The sequence below is a fragment of the Ptiloglossa arizonensis genome, chromosome 8, assembly GCF_051014685.1.
Source record: "Ptiloglossa arizonensis isolate GNS036 chromosome 8, iyPtiAriz1_principal, whole genome shotgun sequence".
Lineage (NCBI taxonomy): Eukaryota > Metazoa > Arthropoda > Insecta > Hymenoptera > Colletidae > Ptiloglossa > Ptiloglossa arizonensis.
Window position 1 is genome coordinate 15439016 of NC_135055.1, and position 26886 is coordinate 15465901.

Below are 26886 nucleotides of genomic sequence, written 5' to 3' on the forward strand. Positions count from 1 at the left end.
ATGTGGGGCATTTGCTGCTTACTAAAGAACACAAAGGAACACATCTAGGTAGATAGTTCAAAGTAAAACGATTTATTATAATATTAACATTAATCGAAAGAAAAGTATAATGTGTGTAGTGCCCGTTTATAGAAATTCTTTACGTTACCTAGTAACAAAAAAGAAAATGATCTCGCTATAAACTTGCATACATTGCCGTTGAAGGCGTTGTATGTATTACCAAGTTAGCAATAAAAGTATATAGTCCGTGGATTTACCATTGCACCATATCATTACCCATTTCTTTACAGATTGATAATCTGAGGATTAAACTATTATTTATTAAATAAATTGCACTACATTTTTAAAATGAATTTTAGTACACGTACATCTATATGTGGTAGGTCGCATAAATAGTTGTAGAATGATAAGACTAAAAATCACGTGGTGATATTTCAAGATTAAAATAGGTTATAAATCGAAGATGGAATTATTTAAGTATGTACCATTGCATTTTGAGAATGAATTTCGATACATGTAACCAATATTTAGCTTATTTTATTTAAATGATATATAATAATAAACAATAATCTTTTTATTAGATTGACAACGTATTATGTTTAAATAATACCATCTATACTCGGTTCAACGAAACAAGTTAGTAAAGAAAAACAAACGTTCGTGTGGAATTCATGTGATAGAAAAAGACAGACTGTAAATATGGTCTTGCTTGCCCATACATCGATCACATGCATTTGTTTACACCTGCTGACTTGTCTTGTTGGATTGAGAATAGCGTTTTCATCCGCGCGACAACTAAAAGAATACCTCAAAGCGGAAAGGGAAGCGGAAGTGGGTGATTTTCTTCTATCACAGCACAAATTGTGTCATTGATTGTACTTACGATAAAAATTATACCAAAGACAATCATATTCGTACGATTTTAAATTAGATAAATAATATGCAACTTAGTGAAAGTTCAAGGTTATAAAATAAAAATTTAGCTCATATGTATATACTTAAATATCTGTATATTAATATTATTTTAAATTATAATAATCTATTAAAAATTGTGCGTGTAGTTTAATAAGTTTCGGTTCTGACTCCGCCCAGGCCCACAAAGCATTGAACGTACGATCCATTTCTTCCTCTTCTGCGGCAGTCGATTCTGCTTTATCGCATTCCGAAAACCATTCTATCATTTCTTCAGAAGGAAGAATGTTTTGTCCGAGTTGTCCCGAGTCCTGTTTAACGTTGGCCTTAGAGTCCTGCTCTTCAGTTTCTTCAGCCGATGGTGATCGATCCAAAAGTTTTCTCCACGAATTTCTAATGTTCAACGCCGTTATTTCACCCCATGCCTCGCTGATTATGTCGATACAGTCTTTTATATCATAATCAGCATAAAATTGTCTAATTCCGCCATATCGAAGTACCCGACGAAGTAAATTATGTCGAAACAATTTTTTACATTCTGCAATTATACCCTGATCCATCGGTTGAATGATTGATGATGTATTCGTCGGCAGGAACATTATTTTAAACTGAGAATCTTCCCATGTTTGTTGAGAAGACATATGTCCTTTGCAATTGCCAACCAATAGCAACACTTTTCCCTCTCTATATTTTTGCATTTGATGCTGCCACACACTGGGCTTGAAATGATTGGTGAACCAATCATTGAATACAGTTTCGTCAATGCAGGCATTGTTTTGACTCTTATACACCACCGGTAAAGAATGTATGCAGTGCTTTAATGCTCGCGGATTAGCATATTTATTAATAAACAGCGGTGGCAGTTTATGTGTACCTGTAGCATTAGTACAAAATACCACAGACACACGATCTTTTTTTACTTTTCTCTCTTCCATTCCTTGCTCTCCTTCGTGAGCCAATGTTCTTCGTGGAAGGGCTTTCCACATTAAGCTTGTCTCATCCACATTATAAACATTTTCTTCATCGATGTTTTCCTCGTCTATTATTCCCGACAATTCTTCTAAAAATTTTTCTGTAGCCAATTCTTTTGCATCGGCTTTTTCTCCGTGGATGCCTGCAAGATGCATACCGTGCCTTCTTTTAAAACACCTGAGCCAACCTCGGCTTGCTGTAAAATTTGATGGACTAGCAAATTCTGCATGCAATTCCCTCGCTCTCTTTTGTAAAAGATTATCGGTTAGGACCTCTCCTAACGCTTGTCTTTCTGAAATCCACGCATATAGGCGGTTATCTACATCTTCATGTAATAATGTTGGTTTTTTTTTCAAGTCCATTGAGTTTGGACTCTCCGAAAATCGTCGAATCGATGCTGCATTGTTTCTGTATCGATATATAGTTCTCTTGTTAATACCATATTCAGCAGCGAGCTTTTCAGCAGGCACACCTTTTTCTAACTTTTGGAGAATCTCTAGACGTTTGGCGACGGTATTTTGCTCTTTTCGTGCAGGGATGGTTGCCATGTGATGGTTACTCTTATTAGCTTTATAAATACACTAATACAATACTGTCCTTCCAACTGTCAATCTGTCCTGCGAATTGTCGCGTAGTTATCCCCACCATTCTTATTTCCTTCGAACTTACTCTCGACCTCGATGTACATTCACTCTAAAGATTTTGTTCATTCTACATAAATGGACAAAAGGTGCTAGAAGTTATTATGACTTTCGATTGGTAGAATGTGTATCGTCATTTTAGTCTACCAATCAGAAATTGGAACACGTTTAATGCTTTTAGTTACATCTGCTTAGTATAGCAAGTTTTCTGCCGTGAGAGTCCTTGGTTACCATGTCCATTTAAATGAATTCAAAAACATTTCACAACTATGTGTGTGCTAGCAACGTCATCAGAGCAACCGATTCAGAGAAACTTTTGAATGTCTTCATTAAGTGTATTGGTGTGTATGAAACGTTATTTTTTCAGAGTTTAAATTTTTGCTTTATGATAATATACATGCAGTATGATATAGCGAAACGATATTTGACTATCAATTTTTATATGATATTAAAGAAGCTTCTCATTTTATATGCACTTAATATTAATAAAAAATGAGTGTATATTAATTGCAAAAGTAATAAATAATGTTGGTTTGTGTAAAAACAAGCAATTTCCATTATAATTTTCTTCATACATTAATGTATGTACATATATACGAAAGTACATCTTATAAGAGAAGTAGCATTATAACAAAGTGAGATCAGTATTGATATTTCTCGATAATCGAATATATATATATTTTTCAATTTATTCTGTGAAAATTAGTATGTCTACAATAATTGCAAATTAAATTTGTTACCTAATAGTATTTCATATTATTTTCACTTACCTTTAAATTTTCAAAGATCATTCGCGCATTTTGTTAGTAATTTTCAATTATTTTAACAAAGGAATAAAAAAAAAGGGTTCTTAAATTTGTGATGACACATATTGAATGCAAGTTTGTAATGTTATTAAAGTATAGAAATTCTTGCATTCGTGTATCAGTTTCATTATTAATAATAATGAAAGAAAATACAATAATTTTTTTCCTAATTATTTAGTACATAACTAATTGTAACGATTTTATTAAAATTACTTATAGTTGTATAGATACTCATGACCTTACTATAAGGATTTTATTCGTATATCATCGCAACAATTTTATTTCCAAAATATATTTCCTTTGAATGATCGAGCCATAGGAAAAATGATCCAAGAATGGTACGACCGTTCAATGTTTTATGACTTTTTTATTGAATGTTTCTAACTGTTATCGAGAAACAATGTGGTGTCTGTCATACATATTATAAACTGGTCTTTGTGTATTAAAATTTTTTACGCGAATGTAACCAATGATATTTGTTTTTTTCTCGTAATGCGCACTTCTTTCATTACTTTACACAAGCCTGTACCAATCACTTATGGCGACCATGATAAATGCGACGACAATCATTTTGTGTATCGATTAATGAAATATTGTTACTTATCTATGAGACTGATATGATCTATGAACAGTTTTTGGGTAGTAATTTTAAGTAAATTTATAAAAGCTTTATCAGTATAAAAATGCTGTTATAAGGGAGAAAAGAATCGAACCATTCGGTTTAATGGATTGAAACTTGAATTTAGAACCTTACCTTTGTTGGCCAACTGTCCTAACCAGTAACCAGTTCTAACTAACTAATCTGCACACATTACCACTTGCTTACCCTATCATAATAATTGCTATTGCCTATTATAATTGGCTCAAGTAATTGTTCAAGAAACGAAAAGTTCCAAATTCAAATTCTTGTCCAGTAAAACGTATGCCAGTTTCTTTTTCTGCATACACTGTGGTCTTGATTGTAAACTAAGTTTATTCGGTTATTCGATATTTTCAATTTCGATTCCTTTTAGTAATATTTAAGACAGTAACCTCATGTTAATATTTACAAAACTATATCAAAAAAATCTTCAAATACGCGAAATATATGAAACATTCAATCCATATTTAAAATTGCCAAAATTTATCAATTCTAGAAGTTCTTTTCATAATTGAAATTTGGTCCATGTCCACTTTGATAGAGAATTAAATTTTACAAATATCTAAAATTTATACAGTATTGTTTGATAAATTGCATCTCAACTATAACAAATTTTCAGTGAACTTTGTTAAATAATATTGCATATTGAAGTAACGACAAAGTGAAAATATCGATTATCCGTAAATGCCTATAATTTACTTAAATACTCTGCGCTTTATTTGATCCATCAAATGTGTTAAATTTGCCATAAGTAGGTACAGCTGTGTCATGTTACATGAAAATATTTTATTTTCTTAGTGCAGCTCTTCAAGCCTTGGACAAGACAACACACACGACCTTTTATTATTTAAGTGTTCAATGGCGCACTGTAGGATCAAATCATAGGCCTCCTAACAATAGATAAATAGGTATATAATCATGAAGTTGTAGAAATTTATAATAATCTGAATTGCTATTGAGACAGTATTAAAATTGATCAAAAAGAGATTTATTAAAAATATATAATTTAGTATTCATTGTTCAATAGATTTTGCATGATTTGTATTATTTGTTAATATTATTATATCCTTTTTTGCAAAAATTAAATGTATTACTGCCCTTGCAGTATAAAAATTCAATATAGTTAATAAAATAAACATGGTTTATTTTGTGAAATATTTTTTATAATTTAACTGCCAAGTATTATTTAATGATAACCATAAAGAGAAAATTTGGTATTTAGTATCTTTACAAATTCAAAATAATTTTATTTTGTAATTTATATATAAATGTTCTTGATAAAAATTATAAATTTGCACAATTACATCAGATATTTATAAAGCTCTACAACTTGTAAACCAAGACCATGTATTGTGTATTTTTAGGATATTATTAGATAGGTATAGGTAGACATTGCTTATGTACAATCGCAACGATGTTGCATGTGCCTACTTCTTGGCAATCCTAAGTAAAGCTTACAGTTTGAATAAACTTTTTTTTTTAGATAATTATGTCTTTAATAAGTAAGTAATAATTCTATTAGAAATAACAGCGCAATATTTGAACTGTTATTATCCTGCAGCCATTTACATATTACATTTTCTAGTTTAAAGTATTCTCATACAACGCTTGTATGTTTTGGTTCTGAGACATAATTAAGATAATCATTTTACTATTATAACTGGCCAATAAGTATCTGCCACTTTTCTTATATTATTAATCTATTTATCATATATACAGATAATATACAATAGTCGCGCTTAATATAAGTAATATTATTATCCTATTTTCAATAATGTTATAGTAGTTATACGAATAGAAACTTGACCGCATCTAATCCTTCAATGTGCGCTAGTGTTGCACGCTGGAATATAAATACATTTTAATATAAAATTTGTATAATCTACATGAATCACTTTAAGTATATCTTCTCTTTTAATCACAAAAGATATAAATGTAATAACTACTACGCAAGCAGGGGGCCATGGGCGGTGTCACTCTGGCAGTATATTATACAAATAATTCTAGAACATTTGAATTGTTGTTAAATGAGAAACCAGTTTTTTAAGAGTTTGTGCTAATTATTGCACAATTAATTTTTTTCTGCTGATGTAATGCATTTTTGTTTTTCTACCTTTATGAATGGAATATGGAAAATTATTTTGTTATACATATATTAATTGCATGTAAATATTTGATTTATTTATAAAATTTGATTTTCTGTATTTTGTTACTGTTTCCTTTCTTAGGATTTTAGATCAATTATTTTAATTTTTAAACTATTACGAAAGTCCTTTCATTTTTCAAAAAAATAATAAATAACCAAGTAACTTCTCTTTTGTATATTGAATTATTAATGATAAATTATTTATATCAAAATGTGAAAATAAACTCTATATATGTAAATGGTTTTGATGTATCTTCAGAGATTTTGTACATTGAAATTAATATTTTGTTATTCATATTATTTGGATAATAAGATAACTTTTCCAAATTTATCATAAAAAATTTCTGTTTTATAGTGCTGACGAGAACAATCCATAAATTAAAAAAAAAAGTGTATGTAATACTGCTAATATAACAATGAGAACACATTCATAATGAATAAATATCCCAGGAAATAAAAATTGTTTATTCGTACACAAGAACATATTGTTGTAGTTAATTTAAAAACTCAGAAGATACACCATATGAAATATTACATAGTTTCCAGTGTGAAGCCCGATATGCCCTCGATTATTCTTTTTCATCTGTTGTTACTAATCATCTAAAGGAAAGGAACACTATATGCGCTATATCCATCAATAAGCAGGGTGATTCACAACAGATGAACGCCTTATCTATTTTCGATTAAAACTTATTTACAAAAGTTACTGTACAATTGTAATTCTGTTGTGATGTAGGTCCATCATAGCCTTGAATGCGAGTAGACCGGTATTGAGGTAAAGATCATATTGCAGCGAGAATTTCAAAGTGAAGCCTTTGAAGTAGCACAGCACATTTTGTCAAGCAAATATTCCAAAATCATAAATCCATTAAGAACGCCTACATTTTGAAGGTACACTAAAAATGATCGGTTTCTAAAATTATTTCAGTATTGTGCAGAGTTTGGACTTGAAGTCCGTATTTTCAATATAAAATTCTATAAATGTGCTATACGATTTCTAAACTTTATTAATCAAAACGGTATTAGTTCATCTATCGAACACAATAACATTAACTTTTTAGCATTATTCACACTTTATAGCACGTTCTTCGAATATTGTCCACATAAAAACTTATTTTGGAATGAAGAAATGGTTAAATGACAGTATGTATAAAATATGTGTAAGTTCATCGATCGTATCGCACATTTATTGTATCAAACAAATATGTTCGTAGTATTAATCTGTATGTAAAACTCTTCATGGAAAAGATTGCTCTACATTCGGTATTAAAAAATTCGTATTACCTTCATTTGAACACAATTAATATAATTGTGGTACTCGGTGATCAGTTCTGGAACATATGCCCGGCACAATGTTATAACGCGTCTCTATTGGAAATAAAATTCCCAATATCAAGGACTAAACACAATCCGTGCAATAACATCTTTACAAACAAGCACACTACGTGGTGCTTTGTTCCGCTATTAATTAAAAGTCATCGTTTTTAAATCTAGTAATATGCCCTAACTTCGTCAATAGGAATATTATAATTAGAGCTAAGATTGTTTGTACCATTGAATTAGGTGAAAGCACCCACAGTGACCCCAATACGTTTTGAAATCCCTCACTACAAGTATTTTCGTCTGATTAGAAACATATTTGTAGTAAGATGCAAACCTGCCAATCGCTTTTGTTTCTTAACGTCAGGGTCGCAATTTGATTATTCCTCTAAAAGATGTCCGTTATCTTTTATTCGAAGAGTGCCAATATATCATCGCTCGATGAGGGGTTACCACTGCTAGCGCCGCTGCTAGGAGGCGTATTCAGATCTGGTGGATCTAGGTACGAAAGTAGTTCCATTGGATCCACAACATTGTCCGGCAAGAGCTGAAACCATAACGTATAGAATAAATTAATACCGACCTAACGTTCGAAGCAATCTTAAATTTCAATTGTAATGTTTCACTGAGTTAGAAATAGACTAAAGTATGAATTTCTGAATACTCACATTCAATGCTTCCTGACCTGTACCCTCGCCATCTATTACTGCAGCTGGATCGAAATTTAAGTCCGATGGTATATCCGCAGTATCGTTATTTATGTTTGTACTCGTACTACCAGATGTGTTATGATTTCCTGTAGATTCCTGAGATGCAGGAGGAACACTTGGTGGACCGCTATTTCCGCCACCTGGTGTGTGAGGTGTGTGAGGAGTATGAGGTGTATGCGGTGTGTGGGGCATCTGAAGCGCACAAAAAGAAATATTACTTTATCAGATCTTGTGTAACATTACCGAGTAATAAAGAAATCTAACAGTTTCGAACTTTTAATTTACCTGGTCATTAAGTGACTTTTCCATAGCATTAAGAGGATCTAGAGAGTTAACCGATTCGTTTAAGTGTGAAAGAGGCCCTGTTCCATTAGTGTAATCATTATTGGTGTTTGTATTCGTTCCGGAATTAATATCGAAGGATCCTCCCGATGAATTCCGATGATTAATGTTGTTGTTTCCGTACGTAGACGGTGGATTGTTCATCATAGAGCCGCTTACAATGCTGCTCATATCAGGCGGTATGTACGGACTCATCGCCTGATTCATATCCCAATTATTCATAGTAGGCATATTCATACTTCCAGGTGACATTGCCTTGGTCATTCTCTTACAGTCGCTTTCTTCCTCGGATTTAATACCGGTTAAATTTTTAGCTGGCTTCCAATTCGCGACCGAGTCTATCGTAACTTCCTCAACTTCTGCAGTGTTTAAAGTGTTCAAAATGCCCCACATGTATTGGTCAACCTCTAAACCTTCCAATTGTGCAGGTTTCCTATAAAACATGCGTATAAAATGAACTCAATGTACCGACAAATATATTTCCGGTTTCATAAGTTGAGTACGAACAGATCACAAAATCACTTACGTGCATACAGGACATCTCCAAGATCCTCTTTCGCAATTTAACTGTAGGTACGACTCTAAATCAAAACACTGTATGTGTTTACAGTCGTGTCCCCTTGCTGGCAGTGTAATACGTTTAAAAGTGATAGGACATTTTAAGGATACCTGTAACGAAAACAATTTCCACGTTTTAGAATCGATTCGAAGAGAATTTTCGATTCGGTGTATTTCAATGGTATCCGTCAAATGTTCCTTACCTTAAGTGCTGTTTGTTCTACGACATCTTTCTCCGATTGTATGCCATTATTGGAAATCGTATTACTGAAATTCCGTTTGATTTTGGTTATACAGTGCTCTGCCGTAAGTAGCCTTTTACGTAATAATCCATGAAGTACGCTTCGTACGCTTGGTCGATGGACTAATTGAAGTACGAACAAATGCGACTGGAAACGAAAAACCAAAAAATAGTTACGCATTACACGTACATACGTATACACGTGTAGGAAAACATAAATCGTGAAAGTTACTTTCATTTTACGCGATTACGAAACACGTTAAACGAAACCAAAAACACTTACACAACAACACGCCGACACGGTAATTTGTATCGTGTTCCTTCCTGGTTGACACACGTCCTTCAGGTATAAGGGCTTGTGAGACGTTTTATTTTCACCGCGATCGATAACCAACGGCGTGGCGTTCACGGAGACTTGCACGCTCGCCGGCCAATTCGTGTTCATTTGTCTGTCCTCGTGGTGGAAACACTTGAGCTGCAGTTCCAAGTCGGACCGCCACATTAACGTTTGATGCACTGTGGACTTCAGTTGGAACACGTGGTTGCTTACAGCCAGATTATGTTCTAAACGGAAGGGTGGAAGAATGATGCCATCCCTCACAGGGAATGTTAATCTCAACTCGTCGTCCTCTGTGGATAAACAATGGAAACGTTTAATTTGCGTTAACGATCCTCCCTTCGTTCTCTCGTCGTTCGATAACCGAACAACTTCGGTTAACGTCTCCTTAAGTCGGCCAAGTCCTATGAACTTACTTTGAATGTTAACCGGTGACTTCATCTCGTTGAAGTTGGGCTTGATATCTGGGTTTGGACTGATGTAAGGGGGCATGCTAGTGGCCGGGGTTAACGGCGGAGTCGGATTACCAGGTATGGGACTGTGCTGATAATTTAGACTCGCCGCTCCCGTTGTCCTCATCGACGCCACGTCCTGTTGATACTGACTGGTCGCAGCGGCGGGCGCCCCGTACGAGGACGTACCACCGGCGTATCCTGAGTTAGGTTGGTGACCGACGAATTGATTGCCAACCGTGGTAGGTCCCATGCTAACCGGTATACCGTTGCTACCGTAGTATTGGCTAGCTACCGCCTGACTGGCGGTGTTGTACGACGGCGCGGTTTGCCTCATAGTGGTAGTCCGTATCATTGTGTTGGGCCCAAAACCGGCCGCCGTGGGATTCATAGTCTGCATCGGCTGATACTGAGGTTGGAAGTTCGGCCTCGCTGCCGCGGGATAGTTGGTCGGATACTGCGACGTCGTCATGCTGTTGAACGCCGGCTGCATCGCGGCCGGATTCGGGCTCGCGTACGGGCCCTGTTGCCTCTTTTGCGCCATGTGCATCGCGGGGGTTGGGTAAGGCGCTAATCTTCTCGGATATCCTTGGTGTGGTTGAGCCTGAAAATGCGCAGATTTCAATTCGTGTTCCCTCGGATTTCTACATGGATCGATATTAACCCTTTGGACTCGAGAGGAGATCCTCGATGGCCACCTGATTCATTGTACTATTCTCGATCCGGGAAAACTTTGTGGTTTGAAATTCAAATTGGAATTTAAATATTACGTTCTCGTAGAGTGTAAACCCGTGGACGCAAAGTATATAAAAATGTTGTTCAATTCCGGATTAATTTTAGGACTCGAAGGATTTTCTCGAGGCGTCGGTTTCTGGTAGCAAAGAAGCCTCGAGCGCAAAGGGTTGAGTTGTCCGATAACTTCACGATCAATTTCTTCCAATAACAATTACCTGACGGTAGTGCACTGTGTACAATTCGATACATTTTTTCTGCGTTAAAATTGTTTTGGAAGCTTTTATTTTGCGTTGGTAACCTTTCGGTTAAACAATACCAAGTTTCGAGTATATTCGTTTTAACTATGGTACTGTGCACGACCGAGAAGAAGTCCCGCGGCTGGAACGCGGGTTTAATTGGTCGGAGTGCAAGGGCTACGCCTCGTAGTATATTACTGGCTAAACTGGGCACACTTGGACGAATGACGAAGAAGGATAGGTGAGACGTGGTATCCCGCGGGAATTTTCACGAATTGTGAACAGTACAAGTGTTTCGGTAAGAGTCTTCTCGTATAGCATAACAACCGATATCCACACTTACGTCTATATATGTACGTTCGATAGTTTACGTACCTGCATGCTCATCTTGTTCATCTGCATGTTGTTAGGTCCCATCATATTGTTCATGCCCATATTACCCATGGTACTCATGGAGTTCATGGGGGTCATTCCGTTCATACCACTCATACCGTTCATACCTCCCATCGACATAGGATTCATCGAGTTCATGCCATTCATACTGTTCATCGAATTCATGGAATTCATAGAGTGCATCGGGCTCATCGTGCCCATGCTATTGAAATTGCTCATCCCGACTGGCCCCATTCCGGCCATTGGTCCTCTTTGGGCGTACCCTGCGTTGTACGTTTGGTGGGGTATTCCATGTTGGCTCTGCATCTGCAACGTTTAAACGTTGTTTGAAACGTGTTCAAAGAAATGCACCGAAAATTGCAATAAATCTCTGGCATTATTTTCAACGTCAAATCACATTATTTTCAACGTTAAGTTTATTGGATCCAGACTTTTCTATTGTCCGTTTATACCATTGATACAATTTTCCTTAGGGAAAGGTACGACAAAATACTAGAATTAATTTTTATACGAAATATTTGTACAAGCAAGGTCAAATTACAGGTCGTTGATACAACTTTTCTCAAGGAAAGGTACGATAAGACAATCGTATTTTTATACGAAATTTTTCGCGCAAGTGGAGTGAAATTACGGGTCCATTTCGACCCCTAAGCGGCGTTTCTCCCACGGTTGTCTATATCGCGAGGGTTAAGCGACGTTCAAACGAGGATGAAAAACAAGACGAATAAATGTCAACCATACCTGATTGAACTGCGAGGGGATGTCTTGGCGGTCCTGCATGGCCACCACGCTGGCAGTGGCGGTGGCCGTAGCGGTGGCAGCTGCCACCATCGCCGCGGCACTAAATGTCGAACCACCACCCCCGTTCTGGGGTGGCACCGTGCTATGATAGCCGGATGATAACACGGGCTGCACCCCGACGCCGATCGCCGCCGTTGTTGATGGTGTTCTTGCTGCCAACTTCGTAGAAAACGACAACGATCGCGTGTCGCGCGGCACAAACGATTCGCCGACAAACGGGGTGCTGAAACAAGAAGAAGGTTGCGCTTTAACATTAAAGCGTTCCTCGATTGTACGCTCGAGGTCTCCGAGGCACGGTCGTTAAATCTATAAAACGGCAGAGAATGGCCAAAAATTGAAAACGGATCGGTTAGATATTTAATTACAAGGTAAGGTATTAACAGTCCCGCTGTGCTCGAATTATTTCAATTTTAGGAAATTACGAATGGAAAAATATCTCAATTCGTGCATCGAGTGGAACATTTTTTAACGCACCGTGCCCCAAAGAGTTCAAACGTTTCTTCGTTCGACCGTACACTCCAAGTCTTTTGGTTGAATGTGTCTCGAATGTGTACGAAACTCGTGTTTCGAACTTTGCGATTTAACGTAAGGAGCGAGGAAACAGAGGAGTGACGATTATTTCAATGGGTTCGAACGTAGGAGAATATGTATTATGGGAGCGCGTGGGTCGAGAAAGACCCAAGGGACGCGCCAAGGCATCAAACGTACGAAAGACGAACGCGTCGAGTTTGCGATTCTTTCGTGTTCGTCCTTGGGACGAGGAGGACCGTATTCTGTTAAACGCTAGAATTAGATACCCCTGTATTAATAATAATTCTGTTAAGTGTAAATGGAAGTGCCACTTGCGAGAGCCACTGTAATCGGGCGAAACATCGATGCGAGCGCGGTATAGATATCGCTTTGTAGGTCAGATTCGTGTTCGAACGGTTCCGTACGAGTAATCGATTGTATCGCAACGTTCTCTATTTTCTGCAGTGCAGCAATAATATACGACAGTTATTCATGACTGCTAAATTATTTGAGAAGGTCGTCAGCTTAAATCGCGCGCTACGTGGCAACTGTTCGAACCCAACGCTGTAATCGACATTTGTTAATATTCATTCGACGATGTTCAAATACGCAAACACGGTCAGTTTCAATTCGCGCTTATCGAGGCGAAATTACCTAACTCGCGATTAGTCCGAAAACAACCGATTAACGTTCGCGTAGTTTTAATATTTGCTCGAAGGAATCGTAAATTGAAAATGGCAAAAAAAAAAAAGGAAAAGAGAGAAAAAAATATATATTGCGCCGCTTCCACATCACCGACCGCGTTACAATTGTCGAAAAAGCTATCTAGAGACGTTTAAGTCGACGCATAAAATTCTTATCGGCACTGTAAAAACAAAACGAAAAAAGAAAGAAAGAAAGAAACTACGAGAACAGCAAGTGAATACCATTCGGGACAATTTAATTGAAATTCTCCGATCGATCGAAAAACAATGTTTCCTGCCAGATTTAACCCATCGAGTACCAAATTATTTATATTTTCTACACGTTACATCAAACAATAATTTACTAAGTAGATAAAATAATTTTCTCGCGAAAAACTTAGCAAAGAGTTATAAAAAAACATTTAGTCTCGTTAACCAAAATACACAGACTAAACACAGTCTAAACTAGAAAACTAAAGTAAACTACTGCCGAGTATATTTTTATTCGCGATATACCGTAAAAAAGTTTACAAAATAATCACACTGCGCTTTATCCAGGTCGCAACTTTCGTATTTTAAAAATCGCGCAATATTCAAATAAATTTTAAAAAGTGCTTTTCTCGAATGTTCTTTGATTAGAAAATCGATACTTAACCTCTCGATTAAGAGAAATCTCGAGAATCTGATCGGTAAAAATCACCGATTGGAATTAAACGATCGATTTTCACCCGTCGATCTACGAGCCCGATCGAAGAATTAAAATACCCTATAACGCAGAAAAGAGGAGGAAGAAGACGGTTGTGCTTTGTCGTGCCCTTCTATCGATATATCCAGACCCGAATATTGTTCGTTCGAGTAGTATTCTCGTTTCTGTCCCCGTTCAAGACACGCGTACCCCAAAAGACCGAAAGACAGACCGAACCCTGCGCGCACCGTTCATATTCCCAGCTGGCCAAGGCCCCTATTGGTTTTCTGTGGGAAATGCACGTGCTCGCTATTCACACACCGTGCTGCGCTTATAATACCGTTCTGCTACAAACACCGTTCGCCGGTGCAATTGCGCACGGGAACCGAGCCTCTCGATCGTTTCCGACTTGTCCAACATATTTGCGTGAAAATCTCGGCGACGTCCCGTCTTCGACCCTCCCTGCAAACAGAGATCACGGTTCGAGAGGAAGATCAACAAAGTTGCCCAATTCCATCCTTAACGGACTGCCTCCTCGCTTGCTTTCTCCGAACCCTTTCACTTTCGACAAAGTTTTCCCCCATTGGCGTAGAGACCCTCATTTTCAGGGTGGTTAAACGCTCGGACAATGTTTGACTTTCGGATATCCGAAGAATCGAGCGAATTCTTAGGAGCGTTAAGCAGGATCGAATGTAGTCCTTGTATTCGATCGTGTCACGAAGTATTCGTGTCCTTGTATTCGATCGACGGAATTTAACGCGAAAAATAAATCTATGGGAAGTTCGTCGTGGAAATTTCGGTGTGTTTTCTTTCCGGGGATATTCGTGTAACTCTGTAGGTTTCAGCCACTGTACAGTTACAGTGTCGATTGATTTACGAAAGTATCTAAAGAATAATTTCTTTCATAATTTTAAAGTAATGAGATAAAGTTTGTACAATAACGCGTAGGTGATTTGTTCTATTGGTTTTGGGGATTTTAGCGTTGCGTTTTTAGAAAGTGATCGATGCCTATTAATGGGAAAGAGGTTATGTATGAAACACTCTCGTCGTACGCTTTCAAGTCCAATGTTATTTGCGAAGTATTTATATCAATATCACAAAGACGAGGAAGTTGAGCGCCACGTAGTAGCTCGTACTATTGTACAGGAATTAAAGTTAGAGCACCGATGAGACTCGAGGGGAAATTGCTCAGAAACGTGAAAGAAGTTACGAACAAGGGTATACGATGACCATTGTTCTGCGTAATGTTCGAAACTCGGCGAGCCACGTGAAAGAGTGCACCGCGTGTATCGTAGCGTATCCTCCGCGATATCGCGTTACCACGTGCACTGTCGAGACTCTTGCGCGTGCACGTGGAAATTCTACGAAATCGCAGAGAATTTCTGTGTAAAAGCAAAATCAAAAGCAAAAGCAACAGTTTCCCTTTAATTTCGTCGATTGGAAGAGCTCCCATCCGCCGTACTTTCCATCGGATGATAATTCAAACGGATTGTACATCTTGCGCGCGCTTTCAAGCGCAAGTGGCGCCCTCCCGAAATACCTTCCGCAACTTCCGTTCAGTTGGAAATGTTCGTCCATTAAAGTATCCGCAAATTGAATTAAAACAACATTAACGACACTATCGTTTATTTGATTTTTTTACCAATTCTTTCGTTCGATTAATTCATTTAATAAATTTGATATGTAAACGTACAAGATGTAGCATTCACTAGTTTAATTTGGTACGAAAAGAATGAAGCTTCCAATTGATCGCAGAGAATGTAATTACGAATGTATTGTTATGTACGATCTTTAAAGCGAGAGTCACTCCAGTTTTTAATTTTGAAGAATCGATGTAATAATCTACGTTCGGTTGTTATAGACCTCGAATTAAATTTCGACAGAGCGAGGTTACGGAACGAGCAACCGATCGATTCGATAAGACGTCACTTTATCTATTAGTATGTAGAATAATGGCAAAGCGACTATTAAAACCTAGAGAGGAAGGGACAGCTTACAAGATTGGGTAAAAGATGGGGTAAAAACTTTACTTAATGATTGGATAAAAAAATCGATAGAACTTGAGGAATCGAGAAAAACTGAATTCTCAAATAAAAGAAAATTGAAGAAAAGACTTTCGTGTGAATTGATCGTGGACAAATATCTTTGGTAAGGTTTCGTATTTGAACTGTCGTCGCTCAATGTCGAGTAAAATAAAACCGTTGCAATCGAGGAGGGAGGTGCTCAACTGTTAGAACTAGAGAACGGAAAAGAGAAACGGATAAAAATCTCGTTAATCATTTGCTAAATAATTTTTTCAACGCTCGCTTGACCCCAGAGGTTTTCAAAGTCAACGGAAGAGGGGCACCACCTCCTCTCGTCAGAAGGAAAAAGAGCCTTCTCCGAGCATGGTGTCCTCGAGACGCGATTATGGCGCATCGAACAAAAACAAATTCCGAATAATAGCCTCTCGGTCGAATTCAATACGTCGGTGGTAGTGGAACACGTCCACCCATACCATTGTTCGTATGCACACATGTACATAAACACGCGTATCTGTTGGTATATAGGGTGTTCCCGAACAGACACACTGGAGGACATTATTGAAACCCTCGTCGGAAAATCTTTCAACTTCGAGTTATTCGATCGGATCAATTTTATTGCGAGTCTTGAAATATGATTCTTGGGCCGTAAAAAAAAAATGCAAAAGGTAAATATTTCCTTTTACTTTGACGATACTTCCAATTAGTTTTTGTTCTTAGTTATTCGTGATCTACAAGTTTCTAACGTTAAAGAAACAAAAAAAAAAAACACACGAATCTACGGATCTTTTTCTCAGATTGTTTACAGTTTGCGAATGATTTAGGTGAAGCTTATGGTTAATAAATTTATTTTTCTACGGATCGTTTCTGTTGACTTAGGATCCCTCGGAACATCTTGTACACGAGGCATTCCAAAATTGGTAGCGAGTTTCGTTTTCTAAAAATTCTTCGCGTTTTATAAATCGAGGCATTGAATGCAATTAGCTGAATCGTTTTAAAAGACAATTTACACGAAAAGTTTCATTTAACGCACACTCCATGCGTTCCAGGATTCTGTTATCGTGGTTCAATACGCAAGTGTAAATGAATGGCGTACACGTAGTCGATTATAATTAACATTGTCGCAAAATCAATATCACGTACACAAAGTCCGGACGAAAACCGTAAAAAGATACGACTACTACGTCTTCGCAGACAATAAACAGGTCGCCGTTAACGCGTCGCGATCACGAATAATTCACTCCTCGCAGTCGCTTCACTCTCCGAAATCATCGTAGTCATCATCCCGTATTAGATTTCCGAGACACCCTGTACATATGTATACACGTAACGTACTTACGTCCAGATATAGCACGTACGGGGAGCATTTCGAAGGTTGACGTCATCCGAGTCCCACCCCCTTTAAATTCGTGTTGAATGCAACTCTGTGAGAAAAGTAAGAGAGAGAAGGAGACCCGTCGAACGTATATGCCATTTCCCTTCGACCGTCTCTGTTCTCCCTTATCCTGGCCGTATATTCCTTCTCCCCTTCTGTCTTCCCCTCCAAACAGAGACTGGGGGGCGGGGTGGGCCCCTTCTGTAAAGCCCGCAACGGGTTTCTATTCTCGGATGTCAATATTTCGTCAACTAGAGCCCACTCGGCACGCAACAAAAGCCCCTACACACAGCTTGCACGGCTGGCGTGAGAGAAAGAAAGGAAGAAAGGCCCGTCAGCGTCCGTGATTCGTTCGATGGCGTGTTTAGAAGAGGATGCAACGGCGAAGCGAGGCGTCCACGGGCGTGAATGCGACGCCTAGCGGGAAATCGAATACGAAGCGCGTTAAATTGGCGTTTATTAACACGTTCTGGAGGGAATTTTAAATTCCCTATAGCAACGTCGCCGAAACGCAGTCCACGACTCCCCGTAGCGCAATTTCGTTTTCTGTTACGTTTGTACGAAACAGAGATTTTTAATAACGTCGCCTGCAGGGTAAACGAAAAGTATTTTTTTTTTATGCCAATTCAAAATACATTGCGGTGTTTCTTTTATAGAGAGTAATGTGTGCGTTCTAGTAAAATTTGTTGACAACGATGATGGTAGTTCGGAGTTTGTAATATAGCGTTTCCTTAAAAACTATAACCGTAAGTAGGTCAATGCCATTTTCAGAAACGCAAAAGTAGAATTCAAGGGACTAGCGATTATTCAGTGTACAGTGAAATATGTATCAATTACAAAAACTGATTCTTAAAAAAAAATCTCGGAAGGGATCTTTCGAACTTTCTCTTTTTTTATGAAATTAAGTACCGAGTATATAACTTGTCCTTCGGACAGTACGTAAAATAATTCGGTACTAAAAGTTTCCACGATGATAATCTGTTGAAACGCACGTACAATATTTAAGTAAAAAATGAAATTTTGCATTATACCGCAATGCTTAGTGTTACGAGAAAATAATTTCATTTTTAAAAATAATTTTTCATATCAGTTTGATCATGTGTATCTACAAAGTCACGATCGTTTCGAAATTGTTCGCATATTCATGCGGACTGGCCTAAAGGCTATTTCCCCATTTACAGAAACCGAGGAGGCGACTAATGCCGGCGATGCGTGTCGAGGTGGAGGCGAATAATATCGAGCGAGGAATCCTTGTACGAGATAAAATGGGCCTCTCACGGTCGTCGCGCGTCGACATATAATAGCCGCGTTCTCCTCGCTTGGTACACCGTGAACTCCTATCTGAACCACGCTTTAACAAATCCAATTTCGATCATCGTCATCGTCTGCGTCGATTTTCCTTTATAATTTCACGTGAATAAAATAACCCTATCGTTGAATAACTTAGACAAAATTAAACTGACGCAAAGATAATAACTTCTGCAAGGCAATGAGTAATCATAATATTATTATAAAAATATTTGAAATATTCTCAAAAAACACACGGTTATAAAAAATCGTAGGTATTTTAACGCTTACGAGTTCTCCGTGTAATTAGTTTGATGTTTTAGTCCTGTTTTCAAGCTGCTTCCACTTAATTATCTTGTAATCTTCGTTCAAAATTGGGTTGCTTAATTATTGGTTTAATTTAGAACACTGCTGTTAACACTCGGTAAGGTGTTTCAACATATTTAATACTCGACCGGCAGTGTAGATGTAGACTCGACTTTACGAAACACGTGATTGTATTTGTGTTAACGCTAAACGAACTTGTTCTGAAACTGAAAACCGTGTAAAACTTATTCAACTTATGATTAGTTGGCTGTTCCAACTTTTCTGCGTTTCAACTGAAGCTTAAACCGAACACGATGCAAAGATTCAGCCAGAAGATATAACCTCAACTTTCAGTAAACAGTTGGCTAACCAAGGTCGCGACGCTTCTAACAAAAACATACAAAATTACTCGGCAACGACGCACAATACTAGTGTCTTCGTAAAATTGGACGCTAGTAACGGCGAGCACGAATCAGCATCGACACACCACCAGTGAAATCATGCACTTGAGCGTACCGATGGAAACCTTGCCGCGCTAAGTTCGTGTAGTCTACCTATCAGAATTACACGTCGCCCCGTTGAACCGGTCTAAACGCACCTTTAAGGGGAGTGACAAAGAGACGGTGAACGCGCGCGGGAGTAAGGAGGACAAAAAACGAACACGCCGCCGGATGCCGATCGCAACACTTCACTAAAATCAGGACAACGAGAGAAGGAGGATGGGAACGAGGATTCGAGAGAGTCTCGAGAGCGCCGAGACGCCGAGCCTGCGACACGTAAACAAGAGCGTGTGTCCGAGGTCGACTCGCGCAGAGAATCGTGGGAGGAATTCCTTCTTTTTTTCTCTCAGGCTTAGGAGAGAAAGAGAGAAAGACAGAGAGAGAAAAGAGTGGGGTAAGGGAGGGACGACACGCAGAGGACTTTGCTCTCGACTGCTGCATCGCATCGTTATTTTTGTTGCGAATCGCGGAGACGAAAGCATTTTCGCGGAAATCCTTGTCCCTTGTTTCGCGAAAAGGCAAGCATTCTTGAGTCTCGCGTGCGTAAAAGTCGTCCGCGGTTTGTCTTCAGCTTTATCGTCAGCGCCTTTGTTGCACGATGAAACAGGTTTCGGAAACGTGTTCTCTTGGTTCCCTAATAGCAACACTGTTATCGCGATAAGATACGTTCTTACGCACAGGTGTTTCGTAATTTCTAGTCTGAAAATGTGGTAGTCTAAATGTTTTTTGTGCGCAAATTTGGAAAAATTGAACTCGTTAACCTCTAAATCAGTGACTTTGAACATTTTCCTAAAACACATTTGATACATGAATGTTTATCACAAGAAAGAGATTAATTTGTTGTTTAGTTCGATTGTACACCGAAGGATAGAAAGCACAAGGAGCAAATTACATAAAAATCAAGGCTACCTCGAGTAGGAGACCGAAGTTTTTGAGTGAAACTCGAGACACGTGCCTGTTACCTAATGAGATTTCGCATTATTATCGTAAATATTTTCATTTTCAGTTGGTCATCCTTGATGCCACTGATTTAAATTAGCCGGCGAGCCTACGAGGAAAAATCTTCTCGACAGACGACGCAGATGATGATCTCGACGAACGTGCGAATAATAAGTAGCGTACAAAAGTGAATGGACACTCGACGCGTACGATTTCTCAAGCGCTTCGCACCGCTCTCGATCGATCCAATTCTTTCCTCTTTACTAATACAGGTATTACTGCATTTTAAGTAGTTTCGTATTTACGCCAAAAATGATAAACTTCGCGACGTACGTATATCGCACCGAAAATCCCCCCTTTCTTTCTCACTGTGTAATCATCGGTCTTGTGTCGATCAAACTGTCCATCACGAGCATGTTTTTTGCGTTGAAGAAAAACCTTGCGTGTCAAATGCTCCAGTATACAATTAGTTACACAACAGAGCGGTGACAAAGATTTTCTTAACTTCGGACGCAACTTGTCGAATTTAAATTCTGAACATTTTTCGATGAAAACGAAAGAAAAAAGGTTAGGGTCGAATTGCAATTGAGCGTCGCGATACATGGTCGCAGTCTCCGCTCCCCGGGAATTTCTTTCCCGTCCCCTCTGCCCATGAGAAGATTCTGTCATTCGCAACAAACGCTCGTGGCATTTCGAGGTGGCTGGGATAGATTTTTCCCCGATGCCGGAGGAAAAGGTCGAACGACAGAAAGACGCTTCGTTCGTTCGGTCCAAGCAGTCGACTCTGCTGTTCGCGAGCGCACGTGCTGTCGCGCTTTTATTCGCGCATTCATCGACGATGGGGACTCGCCTCGCCTTCGAATGATTAATTTATCGCTTCGATCGCGTATCCTGGTGCAATTCCGAGCCGATCCATCGGTGCATCGGGTGACCTTTAATCACCGCGTCTTCCTTCGATAAGACGAATTACAGAAACTTTTTTCACGTCGCGGACCGAAATTCTGGCGCGGTCGTGTTTTGCGTCGTTGGCGAGAACGTCTCCGGTGGCCTCGATTGGTTTACAAAACTGGTCGATTAAGAAATTTAAACAGCCGGATGTGGACGGTTCCGCGTGTCGTTCTTGGAAAATAGCGACCGATAAGCGTAGTTCGTTGATCGCGAAGGCAATTCGTCGACATAAACATTGGTGTCATTTGATCGGGGCAAACGTTTCTTATTTCAGATGAGGTTAACCCTCGACTGATACGGTGGCGCTGGTGTTAACTGCACTGTTCTATGTGAATAGAAAATATGTAACTATAAGAGGTACGATTTTTTGTCAGAATAATAATTGGAAAATATATTCTAATGAAATTAATTCATAAAAATTTTTTTTTACAGAAAGAAAATAACGTACTGATATTTTAGACGAGCAAAAATTCTGTTTTGATTAAAAAATTAATAATAACGCCCCATGTATTTCGAAATGGTCTGTAATTCACTCGGAGAGGGTCAAGGATACTTTTCCCTTTCGCCGTTTTCCTCGATCGTTTCCGACATGTTCGAAATCGTCAGGAACATGTGCGGCACATGTCGTGTGTACGTATATAAACGGAAATAACATCTGCTGCCGGTTACAAAGAAGCCGAAAACTGTAAGATTCGACCGCAGGACTTCCAGAGCTTTAGATAACTTCCTTCCGTTTGGATACGAATGAGGAAAACTATACAAAGAACGGGCGGCCACAATGACTGCCGATAATAAGCGTAAACGTAAGCAGAAGAGAAATCTTGCTTCTGCTCAGCGAAATTATCGAGGGCATTCCTTCGAGTTAGCTTTCGTGGAAATAAAAATGCGTACAATTGAATAGAAGGTTAAAAATATTTTTGTGAAGTATGTACATAAAATTCAAGTCTCATTTTTAATTGAATGGTACTAAAAAGTCAACATTTTGACTAATTTCCACGATTGCACATTATGAAAATTTTGGGTAATTTTTAAAATAATATCAAATTTATTTTGCAATTTTTTAAAAAAAATTTTATCTAGACTTTTTGTAAAACCTTGTCTGTGATTTTCCTTAACAGATTCTCATCTACGGCAAAACGATTGTTAGTCGGAATATTTGCAACGAACGCAAAATGAGAACAAACAGATTATGCAACTGGACGATATATGCCTCGCATTGTTATTATGTAAGGATCACAATTCAATTCTGGAACAATATTACGACGATTTAGTAATTATGATCTATAATGTGTGTGACATGCATAAATGGAAAACATTGCAAAAAAGTTTTGTAAGGGCAAGTTCAGACTTGAATTGAGCGCCGAGTAGAACCATTTAAAGCCACCCTTCTGTGTATGAAATACACATATTAGAAGCATTTCTACGGTTCTTCGTCAGTATAAACGGGGTTCTCAACCATGTTACTCATGTAATATGACACTATCAAAGGGTCCCCACGTACCAATTGCAATGAAATAATAATGGTTCGCATCAAAGGAATAGTACACCCATATAATGTGAGCAAATGCACCGATGCACCTCTGTCATTTACACAACCGCTTGCTTTTATTTCCCTTGTCATAAAAGTTATAAGATATCAAAACAAACAAGTGGGTAAATAAACAATATAAAAACAAGTATTTCAAGCAAATTAAATCTAATGACATAAAATACACGAGATTATTATCGTATATATAAAAATGTATTTGTTTAAAAGCAAGCATTCTTTATCAAAGCATACAAAAATTTGTACAAGGTATAAGTTATCTCAAATATTGATTTTTTCGTTCGCTTTTTGCTCACACACTCTACGCAAGTTGTTATACAATCCTAAATCTATTCAATTTAACGCAAAAGCTATTACAATGGCTGCACGATCAACATGGCCATATCTGGAAGTGAATTATCGAGTGTTAAAAAAAGAAAAAAATGTCTGATAAAAATGACGAGATTTAATGGGACGCGTTCGTTTAGTACGACAAATATCTATCTTATTTAGTAAATGTGACGATAGCACCGGGGTTTATCGCAATATCTACATATATTGTTAAAACAAATAACTACACATCTGATTGCGAAATAACCGTGCGACAAGCGAAGGCAACCCTGTTCGCCTATTGTGTTTGGAAGGGCATAGTCAGAGGATTGGTACATGCCGCGACATATCTGTTTAAGGTAGAAGAGAATTGTTGGTAAGAGACAACTCTGTCGGCTAGATAAAAGACATTGGTAACGTTACACACACCTTTCTGATTCGTTGACTCATACTTATTTGTTAAAAGAATAATATGTATAAGTAGGAACGCGGCTTTAGGTGGCTCAATTCGATACCAGTCTGAACGCACCCTTACAAACCTCAGCGATTGGTGTCACGTTACAGTTCCACAAGAAATACGTATTACGTTTGAAAATTCTCCTTCGCGATCGTTCTAGTAACATTTTTACGTTCACGAATATTTACAAATACCTTTCATCGTCTCTATTACGTTTTTTAAACGTGACTTCTTCTCATAGTACTTTTTACGATTTAATTTCTTTCGTTCCTTTTTCCCTATTTTTTAATAATCTTTTACTCTTTGTTCACAGTAAAAGTTACTAGAATTTTCACCGCTGCGAATTGAAAGTATGGGTCGAAACGACGCGAAGCTAACTGTGATATTTAAAAGTTGTAAATTTTTTATCGAAGATATCGCTGGAGGGTAAGGAAAGGTCCTTGGTAGGTATATTGCAACTCATCAAGCGATTGCGAAACCTTTGTTGACACGTTAACAATTTTTGGACGTGATGTCCGTAATACCAAAGAAGCCGCTTCCACGCTTTATCTTTTGTGTCAACTAAGGTGCGGAAAGAATACGTTATTAATAAAAACGAATTGAATTCCTTCGAAACATTGCTGATATCATTGATAAAATTTACGAAGCAAGCAAACATTTGTTACGTTTATTATGAAATCCATTACTCTCCGAAACAATAGTGATAGGATGTCAGCTAATTTACTTCAATGAAAATAATTTAATTTTAGGATCACGAGGACAACCGTATTCCCGTAAGTTACATCAGGCGTGCTTCCGAATATCTCGAAATATGACGGAAGTAATTTATCAGTGATACGCGATGGCGTAATATCCGCTGCTAAAATATTCATCTTTTGTTCTGCGAAGTATATCAGAATGAACTGAAATGAAAGGTTCTTCTTTTGACCGAAACAAAAAAATAGCTGTCTGTAAAAAAGCGGAATTTAAACGTCCTTGACACATAAAGAGACGACTTTCGAGAGTCTCAATAAATTCAAACTGCTGAAAATCATTTCCATTGACTCTACATCGAATTACATGGTTAAATGATTTATAAGTTGATTATATTAACCATTCGTGGCAAAGTTCAGCCATAAATGATACAATTTTAATTTATCTTCTTTTTCTATAACGTAACGAATTACGTATTATAAGGAGGCAAAGAATCGACCAATCAGATTGCTAAATAGAATGCAGATTTTTCATTGGTCGAACGACTACTCTTATAAATTGGATCTATCAGATCATCGATAAATAGACTTTTCGAGCAATTAATATTTGAAATGTTTGGCATCTACATTATTAAAACTAAATTTCTATAATTATATTATTTATCATCTGTTGCAAAATAATTTCAGTCCGTTTTGTCTCGAGCCAATCATGTCGTATCCTTGAAGGAGCGGCTCTAACGGAAAGAAAGATAAATTCTCGTGGATGGAACAAAATTCCCCAACAGTGTTGCCAACTTTTGCGTATCAAACACAGTTGGCCATTTATGGCCTTACGCACATATCCCGCGGTTTCAATGTCGAAATCGGCCTTTGTATCGGAGAATTGTTACACGACTTACGTCACGCTGCTTTTGACGTGCAATAAATCTCTGGAGGATGCATTTCTGCAAATAGAGGCGAACGCGTGCACGCGAAAGAAGGCCCGTCCTGTCAGGATTCGGAGAAAGTTGTTTCGGGGCGTTGATTGGCGGATGACGAAATCACGGAAGCCGCCGGCCAATCGTTGCTCTGGAAACTTTCCCAGAAGGCTTAACCCCTTTGACCGTTACATAAATATCACCCGATCCAGTGCAACGTGTTGTTACAGCAATGTATCCCGCACGATGAGATAAAGGGAACGCCAGGCGACAACAATTCGTTCTTGGCTCTCTCCCACGTAAAAGTACAACGAAGCACGTAACATGTTCGTGAAAGCAACGAAAGAACGAGGATTTCGTGCAATATACGCAGCGGAACTGTAACAAATGGCGTGGCGTCGTTGTCGATCTGCTTCGAAGTGTAATCGAGTGATCACCGATTCTAAGGTTATGCACGTGTGAAGGTATGTATGTAATTTATTTTTATTATTCAGTGCTTATGTTTCCAAGCAATTAGGAGGGTCAGAACTTTCTAACGTCGCGAATAGATGGCGCAAAAGTGAGTTTTTCTGTATTTTATTCTACATCGGTACACGTAAAACTTTTCAATACCGAGGGGATACGGTCGAGAAACTGAAAATAGAGAAACTATAAACTTTTAAATTGGCTCGTAATTTGTTACGCGTACGTTACATACATTCGTTATACAAATTTACAAAAATATATTATCGAATACCGAAACATTCGTTCGAATCGTTTAACTGAAACAATACACGAGGTTCAGCGAGGAAGCAATCTATTAGGAATTAGAAAGGGACGCTGGAAATCACCTTATTACCGGAGAAATCGAGACAATTGTTTCGAACTATAATGTATGTACGACTGGAAAGTCTTTCTTCAGCGTCCATTTATAGTTTGACACGATATGTACATAGATATATGTATTTATACATATACATATAAATATATATATATATATATATATATTTATATGTGTGTAGAGGAGCTTGGAAACAAGGAAGCAGTGAAAATATACACACGCCTATAAGTTAACTCGGAGCACCAAAATAACATCGGTCGTTTCACCGTCGACTTAGGCAAAGCGAATAAATCCAACTGTCGTGGAAAACTTTGATATAGTTTATACCAGTGCTTGGTAATTTGAAGTATGTCAGGGTTAAACTGGAAGGTATTGCTGATGGCGACCGTCTAGAAAATATTTTTCACGGAAACTCTCAAGGAAGGACTCGTTCACTCGTAGAATCGTCGATCGCAATAATTCTCTTTGTCGCCGCTATTGAATTCGAATCAATCGTTACCGATAATTGAATCAGCGTGCATTATCGTGTCCGATACTTTCTGGCGAATCGAACGATCATGGAAACATTTTCTAATATATTATTTCTTTAACCTTGTGATACAATCGCAAACGTGCAGCACATTTAAAGGGTTAAATAATAATTTAGTTT

The 26886-nt window shown here is 38.0% G+C and overlaps 1 protein-coding gene across 10 annotated transcripts in view; it reads right to left on the minus strand.

Annotated features, from left to right (window-relative positions):
• Nucleotides 1-3595: 3595 nt before the first annotated feature.
• The window catches only part of Tna (Zinc finger MIZ domain-containing protein tonalli), a 30563-nt gene continuing 7272 nt past the window's right edge, over nucleotides 3596-26886 (minus strand). Inside the window, exons 2-12 of one of the 10 annotated variants that reach the window (XR_012992882.1) lie at nucleotides 12183-12465; nucleotides 11424-11747; nucleotides 10042-10681; nucleotides 9572-9918; nucleotides 9251-9436; nucleotides 9016-9158; nucleotides 8433-8922; nucleotides 8106-8339; nucleotides 7775-7984; nucleotides 7402-7485; nucleotides 3596-7013 (exon numbers count right to left, since the gene is read on the minus strand). Coding sequence is in view for 2 of the 10 variants with exons in the window: in XM_076317478.1 (XP_076173593.1) it covers nucleotides 7847-7984; nucleotides 8106-8339; nucleotides 8433-8922; nucleotides 9016-9158; nucleotides 9251-9436; nucleotides 9572-9918; nucleotides 10042-10681; nucleotides 11424-11747; nucleotides 12183-12272 (2592 nt within the window). In the remaining 8 variants the exon portion in view is untranslated. Of the gene's footprint in view, nucleotides 7985-8105; nucleotides 8340-8432; nucleotides 8923-9015; nucleotides 9159-9250; nucleotides 9437-9571; nucleotides 9919-10041; nucleotides 10682-11423; nucleotides 11748-12182; nucleotides 12466-17480; nucleotides 17718-26886 lie in introns of all 10 variants that reach the window. The other 9 variants (XR_012992884.1, XR_012992883.1, XR_012992881.1 and 6 more) reach the window with 9 other exon arrangements.